General features: G+C 57.6%; 1 protein-coding gene across 6 annotated transcripts in view; it reads right to left on the bottom strand.

Annotated features, from left to right (window-relative positions):
* TTYH2 (tweety family member 2) overlaps window positions 1-18,179 on the bottom strand; it is a 40,564-nt gene extending 22,385 nt beyond the window's left edge. For 4 of the 6 annotated variants that reach the window (XM_081220123.1, XM_081220126.1, XM_081220125.1 and 1 more), the window contains exons 1-3: window positions 17,997-18,179; window positions 10,374-10,546; window positions 4,554-4,665 (exon numbers count right to left, since the gene is read on the bottom strand). In XM_081220123.1, coding sequence (XP_081076249.1) covers window positions 4,554-4,665; window positions 10,374-10,546; window positions 17,997-18,125 — 414 coding nt within the window. In that variant the 5' untranslated portion in view covers window positions 18,126-18,179. Of the gene's footprint in view, window positions 1-4,553; window positions 4,666-6,504; window positions 6,582-10,373; window positions 10,547-17,996 lie in introns of those variants that run through there. The other 2 variants (XM_081220127.1, XM_081220128.1) reach the window with 2 other exon arrangements.
* Window positions 18,180-19,572: the final 1,393 nt, after the last annotated feature.

The following is a 19,572-nucleotide window of genomic DNA, read 5'->3' as shown; positions in this document are numbered from 1 at the left end:
GCTACCTGACCTTTTGTTCCCACAATAGGCTTTCTCAGCGTCTCACAAGAGAAAGGCTTTGTTGTAGAGCAAACGACAGCCCACAGCGTCCTGAACCCCCCGAGTGAGAGCAGAACAATGGAACTTTGAAATAATACAGGCAGACGGGATCCTGCCTCCGAGCAGCTGGGACACGTGACAGGAGGAGGAAATCGGCGCCTTCTCTGTGCTTGTTTCCCTCTCCGCCCCCCATGTTTGTCCTGCCTGGAGCCGAGCAGACCCTAAAGGAAGCATCTCTCTGCTCAGAAGTAGAGAGGGAAGGTCAATGGAGGTGACTCTCCTGGGCCTGCCAACAAGGACCACAAGAATTAGAAAGGTGCCTCTCGATAGCCCAGATGCAGGGTCCTGCCAGGGGATGGAGACCCAGCCTGGGAACCCCAAGCACCTCCCTGCCAAGCCCGTTCTGAGCCTGGGTGTCAGCACGAGGGGAAGAAGGGCTTCATTGCTCTGAAACTGTCATGCTACACCAACAAGCACAACTGGTTGGAAGCGGGGAGTGTGTGCTACTCCTGCAGGCAGTCTTCAGCTCCCCCAGGTCTGAAAGGAAGAGGAAAACGACCCAGAATGGGAGTCCCCTGGCGGTCCAGTGGTTAGGACTCTGCGCTTTCACTGCCGAGGGCCATGGATTCAATCCCTGGTCGGAGAAAGAACTAAGATCTCGCAAGCCTTGTGGTACTGCCAAAAAAAAAAAAAAAAAAGACCCAGAGAAGGTTTAGGAGCGTCCCATGGGGAGAGCTCTGCAGGGAGGTGATCAGACCCGACTCCTGGCAGCAAACGCTGTTTCTCCGCATTAGGGGGGACTTGACAGCGACTTTGGGGCCGTCACACCTGCGCTAGGAGTTCCCGGTTCCAGAAAAGAGAACGGCCCCCTTTGCTGCATTTTATTTCTTTCAGTGTCAGCGGCTTGTTCCTTTTCCCGGCTTGTTGCTGGTTCTTACAAGCTGGCTAAGGACCAAGAGATACCAAAGTGCAGAGACGCTGGGCATGTACAAATGAATTCAATAACTAAACCTCACCCTCATAAACGTGCCTTTTCAATTCAATAAGATCAACGGACAAAGGCTTTGCAGCCATTGATCCAAAGGCACTCTTTTTTTTTTTTGTGGTACGCAGGCCTCTCACTGTTGTGGCCTCTCCCGTTGCGGAGCACAGGCTCCGGATGCGCAGGCTCAGCGGCCATGGCTCACGGGCCCAGCCGCTCCGCGGCATGTGGGATCCTCCCGGACCGGGGCACGAACCCGCGTCCCCTGCATCGGCAGGCGGACTCTCAACCACTGCGCCACCAGGGAAGCCCGATCCAAAGGCACTCTTAATAAATGTTAATATTGGGAGCAAGACCTGTACTGTGTGATATGTTCATATTCCTATATGATAACTAGCACACTTTAGATCACAGGGCCGTTAAAAATGCTCTCTAGGGGGTTTCCCTGGTGGCGCAGTGGTTGAGAATCTGCCTGCCAATGCAGGGGACACGGGTTCGAGCCCTGGTCTGGGGAGATCCCACATGCCGCGGAGCAACTGGGCCTGTGAGCCACAACTACTGAGCCTGCGTGTCTGGAGCCTGTGCTCCGCAACAAGAGAGGCCGCGATAGTGAGAGGCCCGCGCACCGCGATGAAGAGTGGCCCCAGCTCGCCGTAACTAGAGAAAGCCCTCGCACAGAAACAAAGACCCAACACAGCCAAAAAAAAAAAAAAAATTAAAAAAAAAAAGTGCTCTGTAAGCTGTTCCTGTAAGGCCACTTTTTTCCCCCTTCCATAGCTCTACATGTTTAACTTCTCTATTTCTTAAATTCCTCCTTGGAAAAAAAAAACCAAAGCCAGGCCCTCTCTTTCCTCCTGATGTCTTCCCATAGGAAACGAAACAAAATAGAAAAAAATAAAATCACAGTGTTGACCTACTTACACCCCCGGCTCCCCCACTCCAACTCCAGTCCTTAGAGGTCCGGCACAGAGCTCCCCAGGGGGAGATGGGCATGGGAACACACAGAGGTGGATCAGGCTCTCCCACAGGGAAGAGAAACTCTTCAATCGGGAGGGCCGGCTCAGCTCCCCAGGCTGGGGTGGGGTTAGGGGCGAGCTAGCAGGTGGTAGAGGAAGCTGTTGCCCCAGAGGACGGAGCCGTGGTTCTCCAGCTGCGGCCCCTGGACCAGCAGCATCCGTGTTATCAGCTGGGAACTCGTTATAAATGCAAATTCTCAGCCTGGTCCCAGACCTACAGAATTGGAAAGTCTGGGGTGGGCCCCCCCCTCTGTGTTTACCAAGCCCTCCAGGGGATTCTGATGCAAGCTCAAGTTTGAAAATCTCTGAGACGGAGGAAGCTCCCTCTTAGAGAAGGAGCTAATGAGGTTTTCTAGACAGGCAGGGGATGAAGTGCCAGGAGATGAAGGGGTGGAGCCTTGGCAGACGGGGGGCAGGGCCCCCATCTCAGAGCCTTGAAGGGAAAGGCTAAGACCAGACCCCTGGGTTCCAGTACTTGCTCTAACACATACTAGCTCCCTACCCTGGAGCAGCAACACGACCTCTCTGTGCCCAGTTCCTTCCCCAGGGCTGCCCACAGCCCTGATGCCAACGCAAAGGAGAACCCAGAGGAGCCTCAGTGGCCACCAGAACATGTGGCTCAAACTTGAGCCAGCTGAGCTCCCAGGGGCTGGTTTTTTTTTTTGGTTTTTTTTTTTTGCGGTTCGCGGGCCTCTCACTGTTGTGGTCTCTCCCGTTGCGGGACGCGCAGGCTCAGCGGCCATGGCTCACGGGCCCAGCCTGGGGGTCTTGGGCCCAGCCTGGGGGTCTCAGGCCCAGCTCATCTACGGGGGATAAGGACATGAAAAGCTTGAATCTTCCCATCAGGGCGGCTCTGGGACTTTCTTCCTCAGCCCTGGGGAGGCACGGGTCATTCCTTACAATGGTCACAAGTCAGCCAGTGAAGGTCATGGCTCTGGGGCTTCCCGGGGAAGGGATTCTCCTTCAGGGCCTGGCTCTTCCTCCAGTGGTTCTGTGCTGGTGGGTGGAGCCCCTTCCCCACCAGGGCAGAGCGGAGGGCGGGGGTCCCTAGGGAGTGAGCTCCCCCCAGGCCAGGTCGTACCCGGGCCCCACCCAGTGCTGGTCAGGCGGCGTTCGGCCCCTCAGCTCCCCCATCCCATCCGCCCCATCCTCGCCCCATTAGAGCTGCTCCAGCCCAGTGTCCAGACAGCTCTCAGTCCCCAGGGATGGGTCCCAGTGGACACAGGCGGTGGTTGGATGAGCTCAGCAGGAGAGCTGGGCCCCTGCTCTGGTGTGTGACCCTCGGCTCCCCAGAAGGACTCTCTGAGGCCAGAGCCACGGCACCCAGCACCCAGCCGTACCCCCAAGGAGCAGCACAGCTGTCTCTTTAAGGGAGTCCCTCCTGGGAGGAGCTGGGCTGGGGGATTAAGGCCTGAGAGGAGCTTAAGGGAGAGGAGGGGCACTGAGGTCGAATCCTCCTAAAGCAGCACCAGGATGAAGTCCACAGGCTCTGGTCGGGGCTGGATTGTGTGGCTGAGGCTGCCTGACACAATTGCTCATTTGCTGAGGTCACCCCTCTACTGGGGAACTGGCCCAGAGGTGATGGGGGACAGGACTGGCATTTCTGAAAACTGCCCTGGAGCCTGGCTCCTAGGGCACCAGGGGCTGCTGGGAAATCAGCTGGAAAGAGCCAGTGCTTCCAGAGAGAAAGTGACAAGCACTGGGGGCCATGGGCTACCTTTTTTGAAGACCCTGACTCTCCCGGCCCTCGAGGCTCAGCAAGTGGACCTCTTCCCTGGGCGGAAACTCCTACCTCTCCTCTGGCCAGCCCAGCACATCCTTCACCCTTAGCCCCCAGCTGGAGTCACGGCGCCTGGAAACCAGAGCCCGGAGGACACCTTGCGGGGTTTGGGGCTCTTCACTTGTTTTTTTTTGCGGTACGCGGGCCTCACACTGTTGTGGCCTCTCCCGTCGTGGGGCACAGGCTCTGGACGCACAGGCTCAGCGGCCATGGCTCACAGGCCCAGCCGCTCCGCGGCACGTGGGATCTTCCCGGACCGGGGCACGAACCCGTGTCCCCTGCATCGGCAGGCGGACTGTCAACCACTGCGCCACCAGGGAAGCCCCTCTTCACTTGTTTTTGAAGAGTGTTGACATCTCCTGGACGCCACCCACCATACTCTACACCCAGCACTGAACGTGGACACAGAGAACACCGCGGGGCTGACTTTCCACATTCAGGGGCCTCTTGAACAAATGGCACAGTGCTCAGCTCTGCTGAAGATGGACGGGCTTTGATCCCACAGCCGTCCTGCCCCCCAGGACCCCGCAGCCTTTCTCCTTCAGTCCTCACTCCTACCCCTGCCCCCTGTGCCCTCCGCCCCCCAGCCTGGGGAGCAGAAATCGCCGGTTGGCTCCTGGCGGGACCAACTGGCAGCCCCAAGGGGAGTCCGGCCCCCTTGGAGCCGAGCTGGCTGGGCTCTGACTGGGGCTCTCGTTCCCACCACGGTGACCTCACCGGCTGCCCGCGACCTTACCAGCACATCGATCCCAGAGAAGGTGTGGTTGGCATTGTCCAGGGAGTAGATCAGCTGGTACACCCCGTCGCTGGCCTCGCTGTTTCCATAGAAACCAACGCCCACCGCAGCACTAGGGGCAAGACCCCAAAGTTAGAGGTGACACCCAGAGGAGAAATTTTGTTAGTATACTATTTTTTAGCGCCGTTTTGACTTCACAATGAAACTGAATGGAAAGTAGAGCAATTTCCCATATACCCTGTGGCGCCTCACAGGCCCAGACTGCCTCCCCTGCCGTCAACAGCCCCCGCCAGAATGGGACAATTGTTACAACTGATGAACCTACATGGACACATCATTCTCACCCAAAGTCCCAGTTTACATTAGGGTCACTCTTGGTGTCGTAATACAATCTTATGGGTTTGGCCAAATGTATCCGCCATTATAGTCTCATACAGAGTAGTATCACTGCCCTTAAAATCCTCTGCGGTCTGCCTGTCCATCCCTCCCTCATCCCTAACCCCTGGCAACCACTGATCTTTTTACTGTCTCCATGGTTTTGCCTTTTCCAGAATGTCATATGGTTGGAATCCTACAGTATGTAGCCTTTTCAGACGGGCTTCTTTCACTTAGTAATATGTATTTAAGATTCCTCCATGTTTGTTCATAGCTTGAGAGCTCATTTTTCTTTTTTTAAGTGCTGAATAATATTCCATCGTTTGGATGAACACAATTTTTTTTTTTTTTTTTTACTGGGTTTTTTTTTTTTTTTAACCCCACATTTGTTTATTTATTTATTTTTGGCTGTGGTGGGTCTTTGTTTCTGTGCGAGGGCTTTCTCTAGTTGTGGCAAGCGGGGGCCACTCTCTTCATCGCGGTGTGCGGGCCTCTCACTGTCGCGGCCTCTCTTGTTGAGGGGCACAGGCTCCAGACGCACAGGCTCAGTAGTTGTGGCTCACGGGCCTAGTTGCTCCGCGGCATGTGGGATCTTCCCAGACGAGGGCTCGAACCCGTGTCCCCTGCATTAGCAGGCAGAGTCTCAGCCACTGCGCCACCAGGGAAGCCCTGGATGAACACAATTTAGCCATTCACCTACTGAAGGGCTTCTCGGTTGCTTCTAGGTTTTGGCAATTATGATGAAAGTGCCTTTAAACATCCATGAGAGCTGGTTTTTGACTTTAGCTGAGGAACTCTTTCCTGGGGGTAGGGGAGAGGGGGTGGTCTAGAGTTCTGGCAGGTGGGCTGGCCGGGGGAGGGAGGAAGGCTCTGGGGCAGTGGTCTCTGGCCTGGCCAACTAGCTCTGCAGCACATTTCATTCAGCCAACAAGAAAATACTCCTGTTCTCCAGTCCCGGGGCTCTGAAGGGTGGAAGATTGCTGGCCGGGCCCTAGGGATTTTGATGCTACACAGTAGGTCTGGGAGGGGCTCAGGAACTCGTACCTTTGCCAGCTCCCCAGGTGACTCTGACACACGTGGGCTTGGGGACCACTGAGGTCTCATGAAATCACACTCACCTCTCCCAAACCCTCCAAGGGTTGGGGATGTCCCCTCCATTCTCTATCCTTTCCCCACCACTTCCCCACACCACCCATGAGGCATCTGTCCTACTGAAAAGTCCCGGCTTCTAGAAAGTCCCTTCTTAGGTTGAGTTAGGTTGAGCTGAAGCCTACCGCCTTAAATCACATACCTGCTGGCTCCTGGCTGTGCTCGGGGCCAGACTGGAATAAGCCTCTAATTCTGCAAGGCACCCTGTCAGACATCTGAATGGGGCTCCGTGTCACCCCTTTTCTGCTCTACGAGTCAGATGTGTCCTCCAGACCCTGGTCTACATCATCCTCTGGTTCAACTCTCTCTAATCAGTCCATGTCACCCTTAAACGTGGCCTCTGAGTGAAGCACCCAAGCCCAGCTGGTCCCTCCAGCTCCGGACACAGGGGGCGAATGCCCTGGGGTCCTCCCTCCCTGTCACTGACCTTGTGGTCCATTAATATCCCTGGATTTCTCCCCAGGAACTGCCGCTAAGCCCAGGCGTTCCTTCTTCCTCTAGTGCCTTATTGCTTTTTGTTTTGTTTTAAATAAAAGCGGAACTTTAAATCCATCCCTGTGAAATTTCATCTAGTTGGTTTTAGTCCAACATTCCAGCCTGAACAAATCATCCGAAGTCTTGCCTCTGTCACCGATCATACTTTCTCTGACTCACACCGCTGGGGGTCCTCTCAAGATTCATTAAACAGCCTCCTTGAGTTTTCATCCAAAACGCTGATTTTCTGGGGGGCGGGGGGTGGGGAAGATGAAGGCACATGTGCAAACGCTTACCCTTTTTCTTTAAACAGGGCAGGACCTGGGATGGAATCCCCTGGGAGACTGTTATAGAAACCTCCTCCCAGGGTGCCCTTGACCCCTAATTCAGTGTTTCTCAGAGAGTGGTCCATGGACCACAGGACAGAATCATCTGTTAAAAGCGTAGGTGGGGGGTGGGGGGCACACCGCACCCATTTGTTACCAGTGTGGTCTGAGAATGTGCATTTTAAAACAAGGCTCCTATCTGCTTCACGTGTCTGACGCACGCAGGCATGCACGCACCAGCTAGAGTTTGGTGAACCCATGAGTAAATCAGTATTCTTTGCATTCAACCAGAATCGTTCAACCAGCTTTGAATCCACTTAACCGCACCACCACACAATCTGAAAATACAGCGTCCGCAGGGATACTGGGAGGACCTTGGTCAAGTGCAGAAATATTCATACGTTAAATGTATTGTATTTGTATGAGCTTCTCTTTAGTCACTTCATCTTTTAAATTTCAGTATGCTCTGAAAAATACCTTTCGTTTGCTCCTTGCGTTTCTAACTTTCTCTGCCAGTTCTCTGTGTCATGATCCAGTGTTTTCTGGGGACTCGGCCTCAAGCCAGTGCTCTCCGGTCCTTTTAAATCTCCCTTTCCCTGTTTTCAACAACGGAGGATTCTACTTTTGCGTCTTCTCATCGTGCATGGATTTATCGGAGGTGATGGCTCAGGAGGGGCTGTGTAATTGCAGCCGGTCTGAGACAAGTCTGTGGTGCTGTCCCTCTCTGGTTTAACAGCACCGCTCTCGTTCTCAAACGTTAAATCACTGGCCCCCCAAAGAGAGGAGCGCTGGGGACTCTCCTCATATCCCTTTTGCCTTGCTCATTCTTTCTTCTACGAATTGAATCTCCCCTCTTCCCCGAGATCCTTGCTGTCAGAGCTCAGCAAGACCTCCGCCTCCTAGTCCCCCCAGCCTCACCTCGTATCCCTTCTCCTTATGCTTTTGTTGGCCACCCCCCCCCGCCCCGCTTCTCTCCCTCAACTCACTCCAACTGGGCTCCAATCTGAGCACAACTCCAGTGAAGGTAACTGTGGGCCTCCACTGCACTTACTGCTCCTCCACCCACCCTGCTGCACCCCTACCCCAGCCCCCTCACCCGCCTCTGCTCCAGCCACACTGGCTTCTCTCAGTGCCTTAAAAGCTTTGTGCATCCCACTCCTGGGCATATACCCGGACAAAACTATAATTCAAAAAGATACATGCACCCCTATGCTCATAGCTGCACTATTCACAATAGTCAAGACACGGAAACAACCTAAATGTCCATCGACAGATGAACGGATAAAGAAGATGTGGTACATATATACAATGGAATATTACTCAGCCATAAAATAGAACAAAATAATGCCATCTGCAGCAACATGGATGGACCTAGAGATTATTATACTAACTGAAGTAAGTCACACAGAGAAAGACAAATACCACGTGATATCGCTAATATGTAGAATAATCTAAAATATGACACAAATGGACTTATCTATGAAACAGAAATAGACTCACAAAGAACAGACTTGTGGTTGCCAAGGGGGAGGCGGGGTGGGGGAGGGATGGATTGGGGGTTTGGGGTTAGCAGATGCAAAGTGTTATATACAGAATGGATGAACAACAAGGTCCAACTGTGTAGCACAGGGAACTCTATTCGATATCCTGGGATAAACCATAATGGAAAAGAATATGAAAAAGATTAACTGAATCACTTTGTTGTATGGCAGAAATTAATACGACATTGTAAATCAACTATACTTCGATAACATAAATTTAAAAAAAAAAGCTTTGCTCCCCCCTCCCCCCCACCACAGGGCCTTTGCACACACTCCAGTTCCCTCTGCGTGCAAGTATCTCCTCCTAACTTGCCCCCACCTTTGCCTAGTTCACGCCTTCTCATCCTGTTGGTCTTGGTGCCCTTGTCACCCAGTTAACACCCGACTCAAGTGGGCCATCCAACCTCACACCTATGCCTTGTCTCCAAAATTACCCTTTCGTTCATGAGTACTCAAATCAAACAAGCATATGATCCTCTGTCTCTCCCAACAGACCAAGAGCTACAAGAAAGCATAACTGGTGGCTGTTTTTCTTATCGCCGGCTCCCTCGTGCCTGGCACGGGTAACCTGGAGAATTCTGAAGAAGGAGCTGTGCCACATACACTCCCGTTTTGAGTTTTCCTTAAGTGGCAGGTAATGATTACTTATTGAAATTGACCCTCCAAAGTCAGTCTTACTGTTGCAAAGTATTCTTCTGTCATTTGCAGTATTTTTTTCAGAAAAATCTGAGTTCATAGGAGAGAGGGCTGCCTGCGTAGCAAGCGCTGCTGGTTTCTTTGGCCGTCTCCATCCTGTCTCTCCCTGCCCGCCCTGCACACCTTACTCTCAGGAGGAGGCTGTTTAATACCAGGTACTTTGCAGGAGGCTCTTTTCTGCTGGGAGTCATATTTGTCTTTGAACTTGTGACCATGGCTCAACCTCTCTCCTTTAAGTTTATGATTTAAGCCCCGGCCACATGTCTCACCCAGCCCTGGTTCTCTTCCACATGTTTGGTGCTATGTCACCCCTGCAAAGCCGCTTTAAGTTCTTGCCCATCTTTTGGCTTAGATGCCCTGACACTGCAGGCAGGACGGGACCTTGAACGTGATCTAATGGAGAAGAAAGCCCTGGGCATGAGGTGAGCCGCTAGGGATGAGCCCCATCTGCCTCTTGTCCTGCTGCCGAGACAGTGCTGTGGGTTCTTGGATACAATGGACAATTAGCCATGAGGCATTCCACCCCTTGAGCAGGACCACCCCCCGGAGCGTTTCAGGAGGAACTGAGGCTTTTGGAAAAACCTCTGTAGATACAGAAACAAGAAAAATACAGCTGGTGAACACAAGGCCCGCGCGTGCATGTACACTGCCTGGGCAGCGTGGCTCTGACACACAGTTAGAAAGCCTCACTTCACCAGCCGAAGCAAAGAAGACCCAGATGATGGCGCTAAGAGCTATTGATCTTGTGAGAAGATGGCACTGATCTGGACTGGAGTCAGACTTTGATCGCAGAGCCCGGGCGGCCGCTGGGAGGGGACAGGACGCAGAGAGCAGAGATGTCACCGGTCAACTGCTCAGGGAGCTCGCTGCCAGGCTGGAGAGGCCCACCCCGGGGCAGGGGCTAGGGAGGCTCGGGAGCCTCCCCTCGCCATCCAGGACATCTGATTCCCACTGTTTGGCGAGAAAAGGCACAGCTTTCACCCTGGAGTCAGGCCCTCCCATCCAGGTACCCGGAGCTCAGGCAGGAGAACGTGGCCAGACAGCTGAGGAGCCACTTGGGGTTTGCTGGTGGCGGGGTGGAGTGGTGCGGGAAGTGGAGGGCGAGGAAGGGGTGTCCTGGTCATCAGGCTGACCACTGGGGAGACCCAGATGGTCAGGCCCACTTTTCTTCCGCTGTGTCCGCCTCGCAGCCTCACACGGAGACCCTCCGACTCCCCACCCGAGCGCGCACGCCGGGCCCGGCGCAGAGGGACACTCACCAGCAGACGAGCCCAGCCACCACGACCGTCCAGGTGATGCAGCAGGGGTGGCGACGCTTGGTCTGCACCGCACTGTTCTGCAGGGAGCAGCACACGCACACCAGGTAAGCCGCGAGGAAGACGAGGTTGAGGCCCAGCCCGACGGCGGCCACCAGCCCCAGGAACAGCAGCGACTGAGGAGGGAGAGGCCAGGGGTCAGCACTCGGTCCCGTGGGTGGCAGGGGTGTTGGGAAGCGCCCTGCCCTCGGGCTGGGCGGGGAGTGGCGGGCAGAGGAGCTTAGGTGTGGGTGGGGGAGGACACGAGACAAGAGGTGGAAGGAGGAACGGCTCAAGCCTGGCCCCCAGGTCCGGGGCTTACACAGCTGGATGCAGGTGCGGACCAGGCCTTGTCTGATGGATGCTCTGAGCTGCTCAGGAGACAAGGCAGGAATCATCCCCAGACAGTGAGGTCTGTGGGCAGTGCTCTGTGTGTCTGAGGGAGACAAGGAGACGGACGTCCCTGGGATCAGAGCATCCAAGGCCTCCTGGAGGACACGGGGCTGGGCGGGGTGTCTCAGAAGCTGAGTGGAGCCTGTCGCAGGGCGGGGAAGGGATGCCCTGGCGGATGTGCCCCACAGAGCCTTGTTCCAGGTATTGGGGTACATCCTCAACCAGAGGCCAACTCTGCGCTGGGGGAGGGGGGAGACGTCGGGAGATGCACCTGGGGCGTCCCCCTCATCACATCTTGAAAGGGACGGCGACCCCCCAGATGCCAATTGTGGCAGCAAAGCCCAGAATTCTGAAGGGGGGAGGAAATGCCGTCTCAGGCCCGCTGAGCAACTCAGGGTCCTGCAGAAGGAGCCGCTGTCTGTCAGGAGGCCCAGAGCCCCCCACTCCTTGCCTTCCAATCTCTTGATTCAGCCAGATGGACACCAGATGGCACCAGGACTGGTGGCCGCCAGCCAGGGCTGGACCTGGCTCTAAGTCAGGCTCCTGAGCTGACAACCTCGCTTTGCTGCCCACGTGCCCCGAGCCGTCCCCAGCCCAGAACCCCCAGCGCTCCAGTCTGGGCTGTCGCGCAGGGTGATCAGCAGAGTTGGGGGGACACTGGGGCCCTTCTGGGCTAAGGGGGAGACAAGACTCAGGCAGGAGCATGCTGCCTCTGAACACAGAGGCTGGGGTCTGCAGTCCCGAGCCCCGGGGTCTTGGACGGGGGTGGGCAGAGCCTCACAGGGGAGAGGGTATCTGCCGAGGCCGCTCAGCCGCTCGGGCCTGTGAGGGCTTGGGCCGGCCTGCAGACCCCTGGCTTGACCTGCTCTGCTGGTCACCCGGACCGACAAGGTTTCTGAGCCTCACGGACAAATGGCCAAAGCAGTGGGGACAGCCCAGAAGAGGACAGGAGAGATGGCTCAGGGTGGATGTGACGAAGTGCGGCTTTCACCTCCACCTGGGATAAATATGTCTTAGGTGCTGCCAGGAACTTGCTCCCCGACCCCGGGCTCAGCAGCATGGGTGGTAAGCCCTCCTCCTTCAGGTAGCTGGGAAGGCCCAGTGGACCTGACCACACCCCCCTACGGAAGTCCTCCTGGGTGGCAGGCGCTGGGGCTCCCGGGTCAGGGCCACTGGGCCTGTCCCCTGGACTGTGCCAGGAGGCTGGCCTGGTGAGATGGTGGAAGAAGCTGCCACTAGCCGGCCCCCAACCCATGCCCCTCACTGGAGGCCCTGTAACCCCAGGCCAAGGGGAAGAAGGCAAGGATGGGGGTTTAGAGCCTTGCTATTCAAAGTGAAGTTCACCAACCCTGGGGCATTGACATCTTCTGAAATGCAGAACACACCTTCTCAAGCCCCACCCTGGACCCAGTGAATCAGAAGTGCACCAAGAGAGGATCCCAAGAGATCTGTATCTCATTGAAGTTGGGGAAACACTGATTAGTGTCAACAGACTTTCTCAAACTGTTTATAGTAGCTTAACCTTTTCTTCAGACTCTACTTAGCAGAGCGTTGATATACAGAGCGCCTCTGACTGAGGGGTGCACGTAAATGCCAAGCTTTGTCCTGGCCACCCCTTCGCAGGCCTGAGGCCCCTCTGCTAAAGCCCAGGACCCCCTTCACAAGTTGCAAACCACTGTGCAGTGTGCATATACCCCAAGAGCCAGCAACCCTACTCCTGTATATTCACCTGGCAGAAAGGAGGGCTCATGTCCCCCACAAGACACATGCAAAAATGTCCACAGCAGCCTAACACTGCGGTAATAGCCAAACACCAGAAACAACTGAAATGTCCACCAACAAGAGATCAGATAGATAACAGGGACTGGAGCCACACGATGGAATACGACGCAGTTAGGAAAAGTAAACTGCGGCGACAGCCAGTGATGTGGGAGAATCTCACAGATGTAATGGTGGAGGAAACAAGCCAGATGACACAGCAGAGACTGTGTGGTTTAACTGACGTAAGATGCAAAATCAGAGAAACTCATCTGTAGTGACAGAGGTCCGAATAGTAGCTACCTTTGGGAGGGAATCAAGTGGGACGGAGCCTCCTGGGGGGTCAGGAATCCACTTTGTCTGGGATGGTCTCTCTCTCTCTCTCTCTCACACTCTCACACACACACACACACACACACACACACACACACACACGTATTGAGGTGTACACTTAGGGATGTGCACTTCCCTGTAAGTTAATCCTAATTAAAAAGAAAGTAACAAAAGCCTGGATAAACCTTTTGTATAGATTAGAGACTGGTTAACAGCCAGACTTCCTCTCAGCTACCCTGGACAGCCTCACCCTCAATCTCCCCGCAAACAGGAAAACCCACTGACTCTATCATGGGTCCTCATCCACCAAGGAAGGACCTCCAGGAAGTAATCTCGACTTGGGTTGGTGCCGTTTCAATCTCTCCAAACCACAGCCCATCCCCACCCCCGAGCCCCTGCCCTGGCTCCCCTCGTTTCACGCCTCACAGTCACTCCTGACTCCTGGCCTCCTGCAAGCCCCATCTTGTGCGCAGGGCCCTGGGATTCCGAGGCCGGGGGGCGGGGGGGCTCCCCAAGCTGGGCATCTGGCCTCAGTTCTATTACCCTTGGTGCAGCCCAGCCCCGGGGGATGCCCTGTCTGGGAAACCCAAATGCGGAGGCCCTTTTGTTAGCAGTTCCCCTCCAGAACTTTCCTCGGGCGCTGGGAGCACGAGGGCAGGGGCAGAGGTTAGGGTTAGGGAAGGAGCAGTTGGAGGGGGGAGGGAAGAGGAGCCTGAAGAGCCATCTCTCACGGGCACCTTGGTGTCACCGGCCACCTTGGTGTCACCGGCCAGCGGCCAACGGGCAATTATTTTCCGGCTGCTAATTAACACTGCGGGTCCCCCTGTGTCTGGGTGCAGGGAGGGTGTTACAGGGAGGACCTCCCGTCCAGAGGAAGGAGGAAGCCAGGAGCTCTGCTCACACGGCCTCCTGTTCCGACAGCGCCGAGAAAGGAGCGTTCCAGGGCAGCTCCTGCGGCCACCGCCTCCCCGCCCCCGCGTCAGGGCTCGGGCCTCTCCCTCGACGCAGTGACTCCCATTAGTTCTGGTTTGTCACTTTGCGATGAGAAACCAGAGCACAAACCCAGGACCCTGACCGACTGGCATTCTGGGAACGCCGAGGCTGCAGCTGCACCGCGAGGGGCTCCTGCACTGGGGCGGGGGAGTGGGCAACGGCCCGAACGCCCCTCGCCCCGAGACCCCAGGAGACAGTGAGCCAGCCGAGGGGCGAGGCCAGGGCGAGAGGAGCTGGAGGGAGAGGCAGTGACTGGATAAGGGTGCAGTCCCTCCACCCCTGGGGGCAGGGCGCAGGGCGCAGGGCACAGCGTGACTGTCCCGCTGACCGTGACTCAGGGCTCAGACTGGGTGAAGGGGGCTTCCTCTTCCCAAGCTCGGCTCCCCTCAAATCCTGCCGGCGGGCCTCCCCGCCTGGCCTTTCCTCCTGAGGACTGCCCCCCAAGTTGGGGGAGCCCTGTAGTTCTGGGTCTAGCCCCTCCTCCGGCCTAAGGACACACACTTGGGACGCTCTGGGGAGTCTATGAGCGGAACCACGTAACGTCAACACACGGAAATCCGTGCCTCGTGTAAAAAATTAAGAGCGTCTCCTCTACTTCCTCACGCGCGTCCCAAGAGAACGGCTGGGCTACGGACGCGGGGCAAGGAAAGACACAGGGAGCGCACAGGAGGCTCCTGCACATCCGCAGGCAGAAGCAGCAGTCAAGCTTGGCGCAGCACTCTGGAGCCTCCAGGCCTCTCAGGGACAGCACCTCCTCGGTGTCTGGTCTCCCACCTCTCCGGGGAGGTGGCTGCATGCCGACGGTGGCAACTGAAGGAGGAAACTGAAGTGGCTTGTTCTGGGAGTCACTGCTGGGGGCAGTGCCAGGGACCCTTCCTGTTGTCCCCAACTCTGTCCAATGGGCACCTGGCCAGCTGGGGCTTCCTCCTCGTCAAGCAGGGCTTGTGGCAACTTAGGAAGTGCCGGGCGCTGGCCACATGCTTTACACCCACTAACGGATCGGGTCCCTTTAGTAGCCCTTTGAAGCAGGGATCCGCTCCATCTCCACTCCTTCTCCCCGGGCAGAGGTCAGCAGACTCAGGCTGAGAGGTCTGGGCTGCTTCCTCGGATGGGGCTGGGGGCCCAGCGGGGCCGGGGCGCCCTCTTCCACCTGGGGCTCGCCTCACCTGCCTCTGCAGACAGACCGGGCACGACCTCCCCAAGAGCCTGGTGGATGCAGCCCAGGTAGCCTGAGCGAGGACTCAGGGTCAAGTCCACTGGCAGGGAGGGATGGAAGGACAGCCATCAGGGGGCTTCCATGGCTCCCCAAGACCCCAGAAAGTGACTGGGAGCTCTGCTTCCTCAAGGAAGCTCTGGGAACTGACTTTGCTCAGGATGTCCCAGTCACCAGGCGACCTGCTTTTCACTCCTAGACCTCCTTGCCTTCCAGATGCCCTGCACGGCTCATCCCCGCCCCAGAACTTTCCAGGACGCACTGCCTGTTCCCAGTTCCATTTAACCTTTGTGTACATACACACACACACACACACACACACAGTACCACAGGACGGTACTGTTCATTTGGACATTTGGGGCATGAGCTGAAGCCCCCTCTGCATGAGTCTTTCAGTCCTTCCTGATCAGTGACTGTAGACACAGATCTTCCATCTGTGTTCTCCATGGGTTATTGTACGTGGACACGTTTCTGAACCTCAAGGTCAGTCTGCGTAATGATTTGCGTCACTGGATCCTATCACGTGCTATGGGACCCTCTATGTACTAAGCATGTTTCAAGGGACATCTCATCTAATACTTGCAGAGGAGGAAAGTGAGGCTCAGAGAGGTACAGACACCTGCCATGGTCACACAGTAAGTGACAAAACTGGGATTCCAACGCAGATAGCTGGATGGCACAGCCCCCATCCCATCTACTCAGCTGCGGTAGCGCTGAGCCTAGAAGGCCTTGGCTGCCTTGGTTATCACGTGACAGCCCCCCACCCCCGCCCCGCACTGGGCTTCTCCCCAGGCAAGTTTGCTGAGTACTGAGATGACTGACAGCAGAAGGTGACCAATCCAGGGTGTTAACTGACGTGGTGCCCTGACTCGGGCGGTGACCGCCGCTCAGGAGGAAGGGGACGAAGATGGGGACGTCCAGGAGAGACCCACGGTCAGACAACAGGGGAACTTACCAAAATAGGAGCTGCCTTAAATAAATACCCAGAGCCAGACTTCCCATCCAGGCTCACCAGACTCAGCTCTCACTCAAAGCCCTCAGGCGGCCTAAGCAGGACATGGAGGGTAGGGGTGGGGCTGGGTGTTGGGTGGCCGGGGAGCAGCGGCCCTGGGGATGCCAGCACAGTGTGCCAGGGTCTGAACCCGGGGAGGAGAGGGGCAGGGGCTGTGAGTGGGTCCCTCTGGCTCATCTGCCACCTCTCCAGGGGACCGAGGCGGGTGGCCCAGGCTCAGGCCCTGCCAACCACAGCTGCTGGCCAGATGGGAGCTGTCTCTGGCGGGGGGGGAGTGCCCTACCGCCCCTCCCCACACACCAAGGTCTTCTCCGCCCAGGCCGAGAGTTTACTTTTCCTCCAGGGGAAAGGAGAAAGCTGTGGTTGGAGACCCCAGGGGCAGGATCTGGGGCGCAGGGTTTGGGACACATGGACGTGGGGTCGGACACACACACACACACACACACACACACAGAGTACGCAAGCCAACACAGCTGTCTCCGAAATCATATCCGCCTCTTTTCATGCATTCATTGGGAGCGGAAGATTCCCTAGAGCTCTCCCCAGGTGGTTACATTCTCAGGGAACTGCCTTCCCCAGGCAGGGCTTGGGGAGAGGGAGGTCAGACTGACAGGGAAGGAAGCGAACTCGGGAAGCCAGACCTGGCGACGGATCCCTGCCTGCCTAAGAGCAGGAAGGGGTCCTGATTCTCTCCTCCTTCTGGAAGGGCAGGCACCATCTGCCTGGGGCCCGAGGGTGACGGGGACACTAGGGGTTATTATTAGACTCCCTGTCACTGGCGCCCTGCACACCCTAGTGGATCAGGATCCCCGGCGCCCTGCAGGAGAGAGTCCTGGCAGGGGAGAGGTGAACAGCCGACTTCCTGCTCAGCCTCCCTGGAGGTCCCGCTCCGCCCTGACTGGCCTCACACCGGGAGACTGCGGAGAGCCTGACACGCAGGCAGAGGCCGCGGGGGGTCAAAGTCCTGAACAAATGGGCCCCATCTTGGACTTCCCAGCCCCGGAATCTTAGACCCAACAGAAAACTACTCAGCCTGGCCACAGGGGCTGGAGTGGGCTGGGCCACACCTGAGAAGGCTGGGAGATTCTGCAGTTCTGTCTGGGCGGGGAAGCCTGGGGAGCACCCCTTCTCCCCAGGGGTGCAGAAACCGCGGAGGCCAGCAGAGCAGGGCAAGGCGAGAATTGCAGGGATGAGGCGAGTGGCTGTCCAAGCCGCTAAGATCCCAGAAATCCAGGGCCTAGAAGGTGTGTCTGTACAGAGAAGGAGGGTGCGCTGGTGTGAGATGGGGCTGATGGGGGCCACCTTCCTTCCCCCAAATATCCACACGTAGCTGAGGGTCCACACCCCTCTCCCCCAGCTCTGTCGCCTTCCAGGAGGGGCCCAAGTAGAGGTGCTGGCAGCGGCTTCCACGCTGCAAGCAGGGGCTGGGGAGGAGGGCTGCTGCGGAGATGAACTGGGAGACTCCGGTCAGTTTCTGCCCAAACTTCTCCCAGAGAGAGCGCGTCTTGTAACCGCAGGAGGAAAACAGCGGGGCCCTCCTCAGCACCTCCGCAGCTGGCGCGCCGGAATCACCGGGTACGGGCACAAATGCCCCTACGCCGCGCGGCGCTGCCCTCCCCGCCCCCCCGCAGGCAGCCTCTGTGCCCTTCCCCCCCGTGTCCCTCGGCCGGCTTAACTCCCATCTTTCCAGTTGTCCCAGCCCATGAAGTTCCCAGACCGGAGGGCCGTGGGCCAAGGACTCGCGGGGAAAGGGGAGAAGGGGCGAAGAGGCTGCGGGGAGAGTGGGGGGCGGGGTCTGGACGCCTGTGGAGAGCGGCGGGCTGGGAGGGCGGAAGGGGTGGCGCGGAGACTTGGGGCGCCGGGTCGGGGGGCGGCGCGGACTCACCTCCTGGTAACTCTCATCGCGGGGCCTGAAGGTGCTGTCCACCGGCTGCAGGCGCAAGCCGACGTGCGGGACGCTGTGCAGCCACACCACCCACCAGGGCGCGATATACTCCACGCGCGCCGCCAGCATGGCTCTGCCGGAGTGCGCCCGCCCGCTGAGGCCGCCGCCCGCAGCCCACCGCCGGGCCCGGGACGCGCGCCCGCCCGCCCCGCCCAAGGCTCCGCCCCGGGCCCACCCCGACCCCGCCTCGCCCTGGACTAGGCCCCGCCCCCCGAGCGCGCGCGCCCTCCCTGCCCCGTGCTCCCCCTCCGGCTGCAAGGGGTCACACCGAAGAGCCTGAAGCGTGTTTTTGGCCTGGAATCTGTCCTGGCCCCACGGGCGAAAGAGGTGGAAGGAGAAGTGGAAACAGCCCCCAGAAGGCTTCTGAATCTGTCTCTGAACAGCACTGTCTAGGTCCCCGGGCTTCTGGTCACTTATCATCAAAGCAAGCATTGCAGAGGGTCTGAGTGCCGCGGGCAGTCATGGCGTGAGAGGCGAGGCCGGCCGTTCCTAGCGCTCTTAGAGGGTAGAGAACTGACAGATTGGGGAAGGAAGGGACCCAGTCCTGGGTCACTAGTTCCGTATTCACTCTCAACTGTGATTGAGCATTCACTCTGTAAGCCACGTGGGTTCAAAGACATGGTCCTGCCCCGGGGGCGCCCAGCCCGTCTGCCCAATTAACGGGTGCCGCCTGGAAAGCCCCGGGCGGGGATTAAGAGAAGCAGCCGATTCTTACCAGCCGGCGGGACGGGGCGGGACGGGGAGGGCCCCCTGGGGAGAGACCCTGGAATTGTCCTGAGGGGAGGGGAGGGAGCACCGGGGGCGCCGGGAAGGGCCGGACATCCCTGGGAGACGCCAGAACCGTCGAGAACACAAGTTTACTGAGCGCCTACTACGTGCCAGGCACTGTTCTGTCCGTGAACAAAAGCGGATGGGAGCTCTGGCTGGGAGGGGATCGCAGTTTAGCGGCAGGCGGCAGCAGTATCCACGGGAAGACGGACAGCGTGCTAGGTTAGCGATGTTCTGGAGAAAAGCAGAGCAGGGTCAGGATGCGGGGGATGCGGTGGCGGCAGCCCCGGATCCGACAGAGCCACGCGGAAGGACGCGCGGTCCTGCGACCCAAACCGCGTGTCGTGACTGCGGGACGCGCGGGGCGGGAAGGAGGGGGAAGGCTTGGGACAAGGTCCAGGGCAGGGTAAAGGGCCGCCTGAGGTCGGTGAGGTGGGTGTGGGGCAGTTAAGGGGTCCTGAAGGGATCAGGCTTGAGTTGCAGACAGTCTGAGAGGTGGTAGCGAGGTGGGTAGAGACACCGGTGAGAACAGAGTCCCAGGAGAGGCTTCTAGGTTTCTGGCTTGGGGAACGGGGTGGATGCGGGTGAAACTCCACCAAACACACGTGGCTGCTAGAGGGGGGAGAGACCACACACGCCCCTTCCCCTGTCAGAGATCCAGGGCTGGGAGATGGAGTCCTGTTCTGTGGTCGAGACCTCTCTCTCCTCCGGGAGGTCGCGGTCCGGGTCAAGGTTCCCTGAGCCTGAC

This window comes from Mesoplodon bidens (assembly GCF_964165515.1).
Source record: "Mesoplodon bidens genome assembly, chromosome: 19".
NCBI classification, from domain to species: domain Eukaryota; kingdom Metazoa; phylum Chordata; class Mammalia; order Artiodactyla; family Ziphiidae; genus Mesoplodon; species Mesoplodon bidens.
Note: the sequence above shows the minus strand (reverse complement) of the source record. Positions and strands in the feature narration are given on the sequence as shown.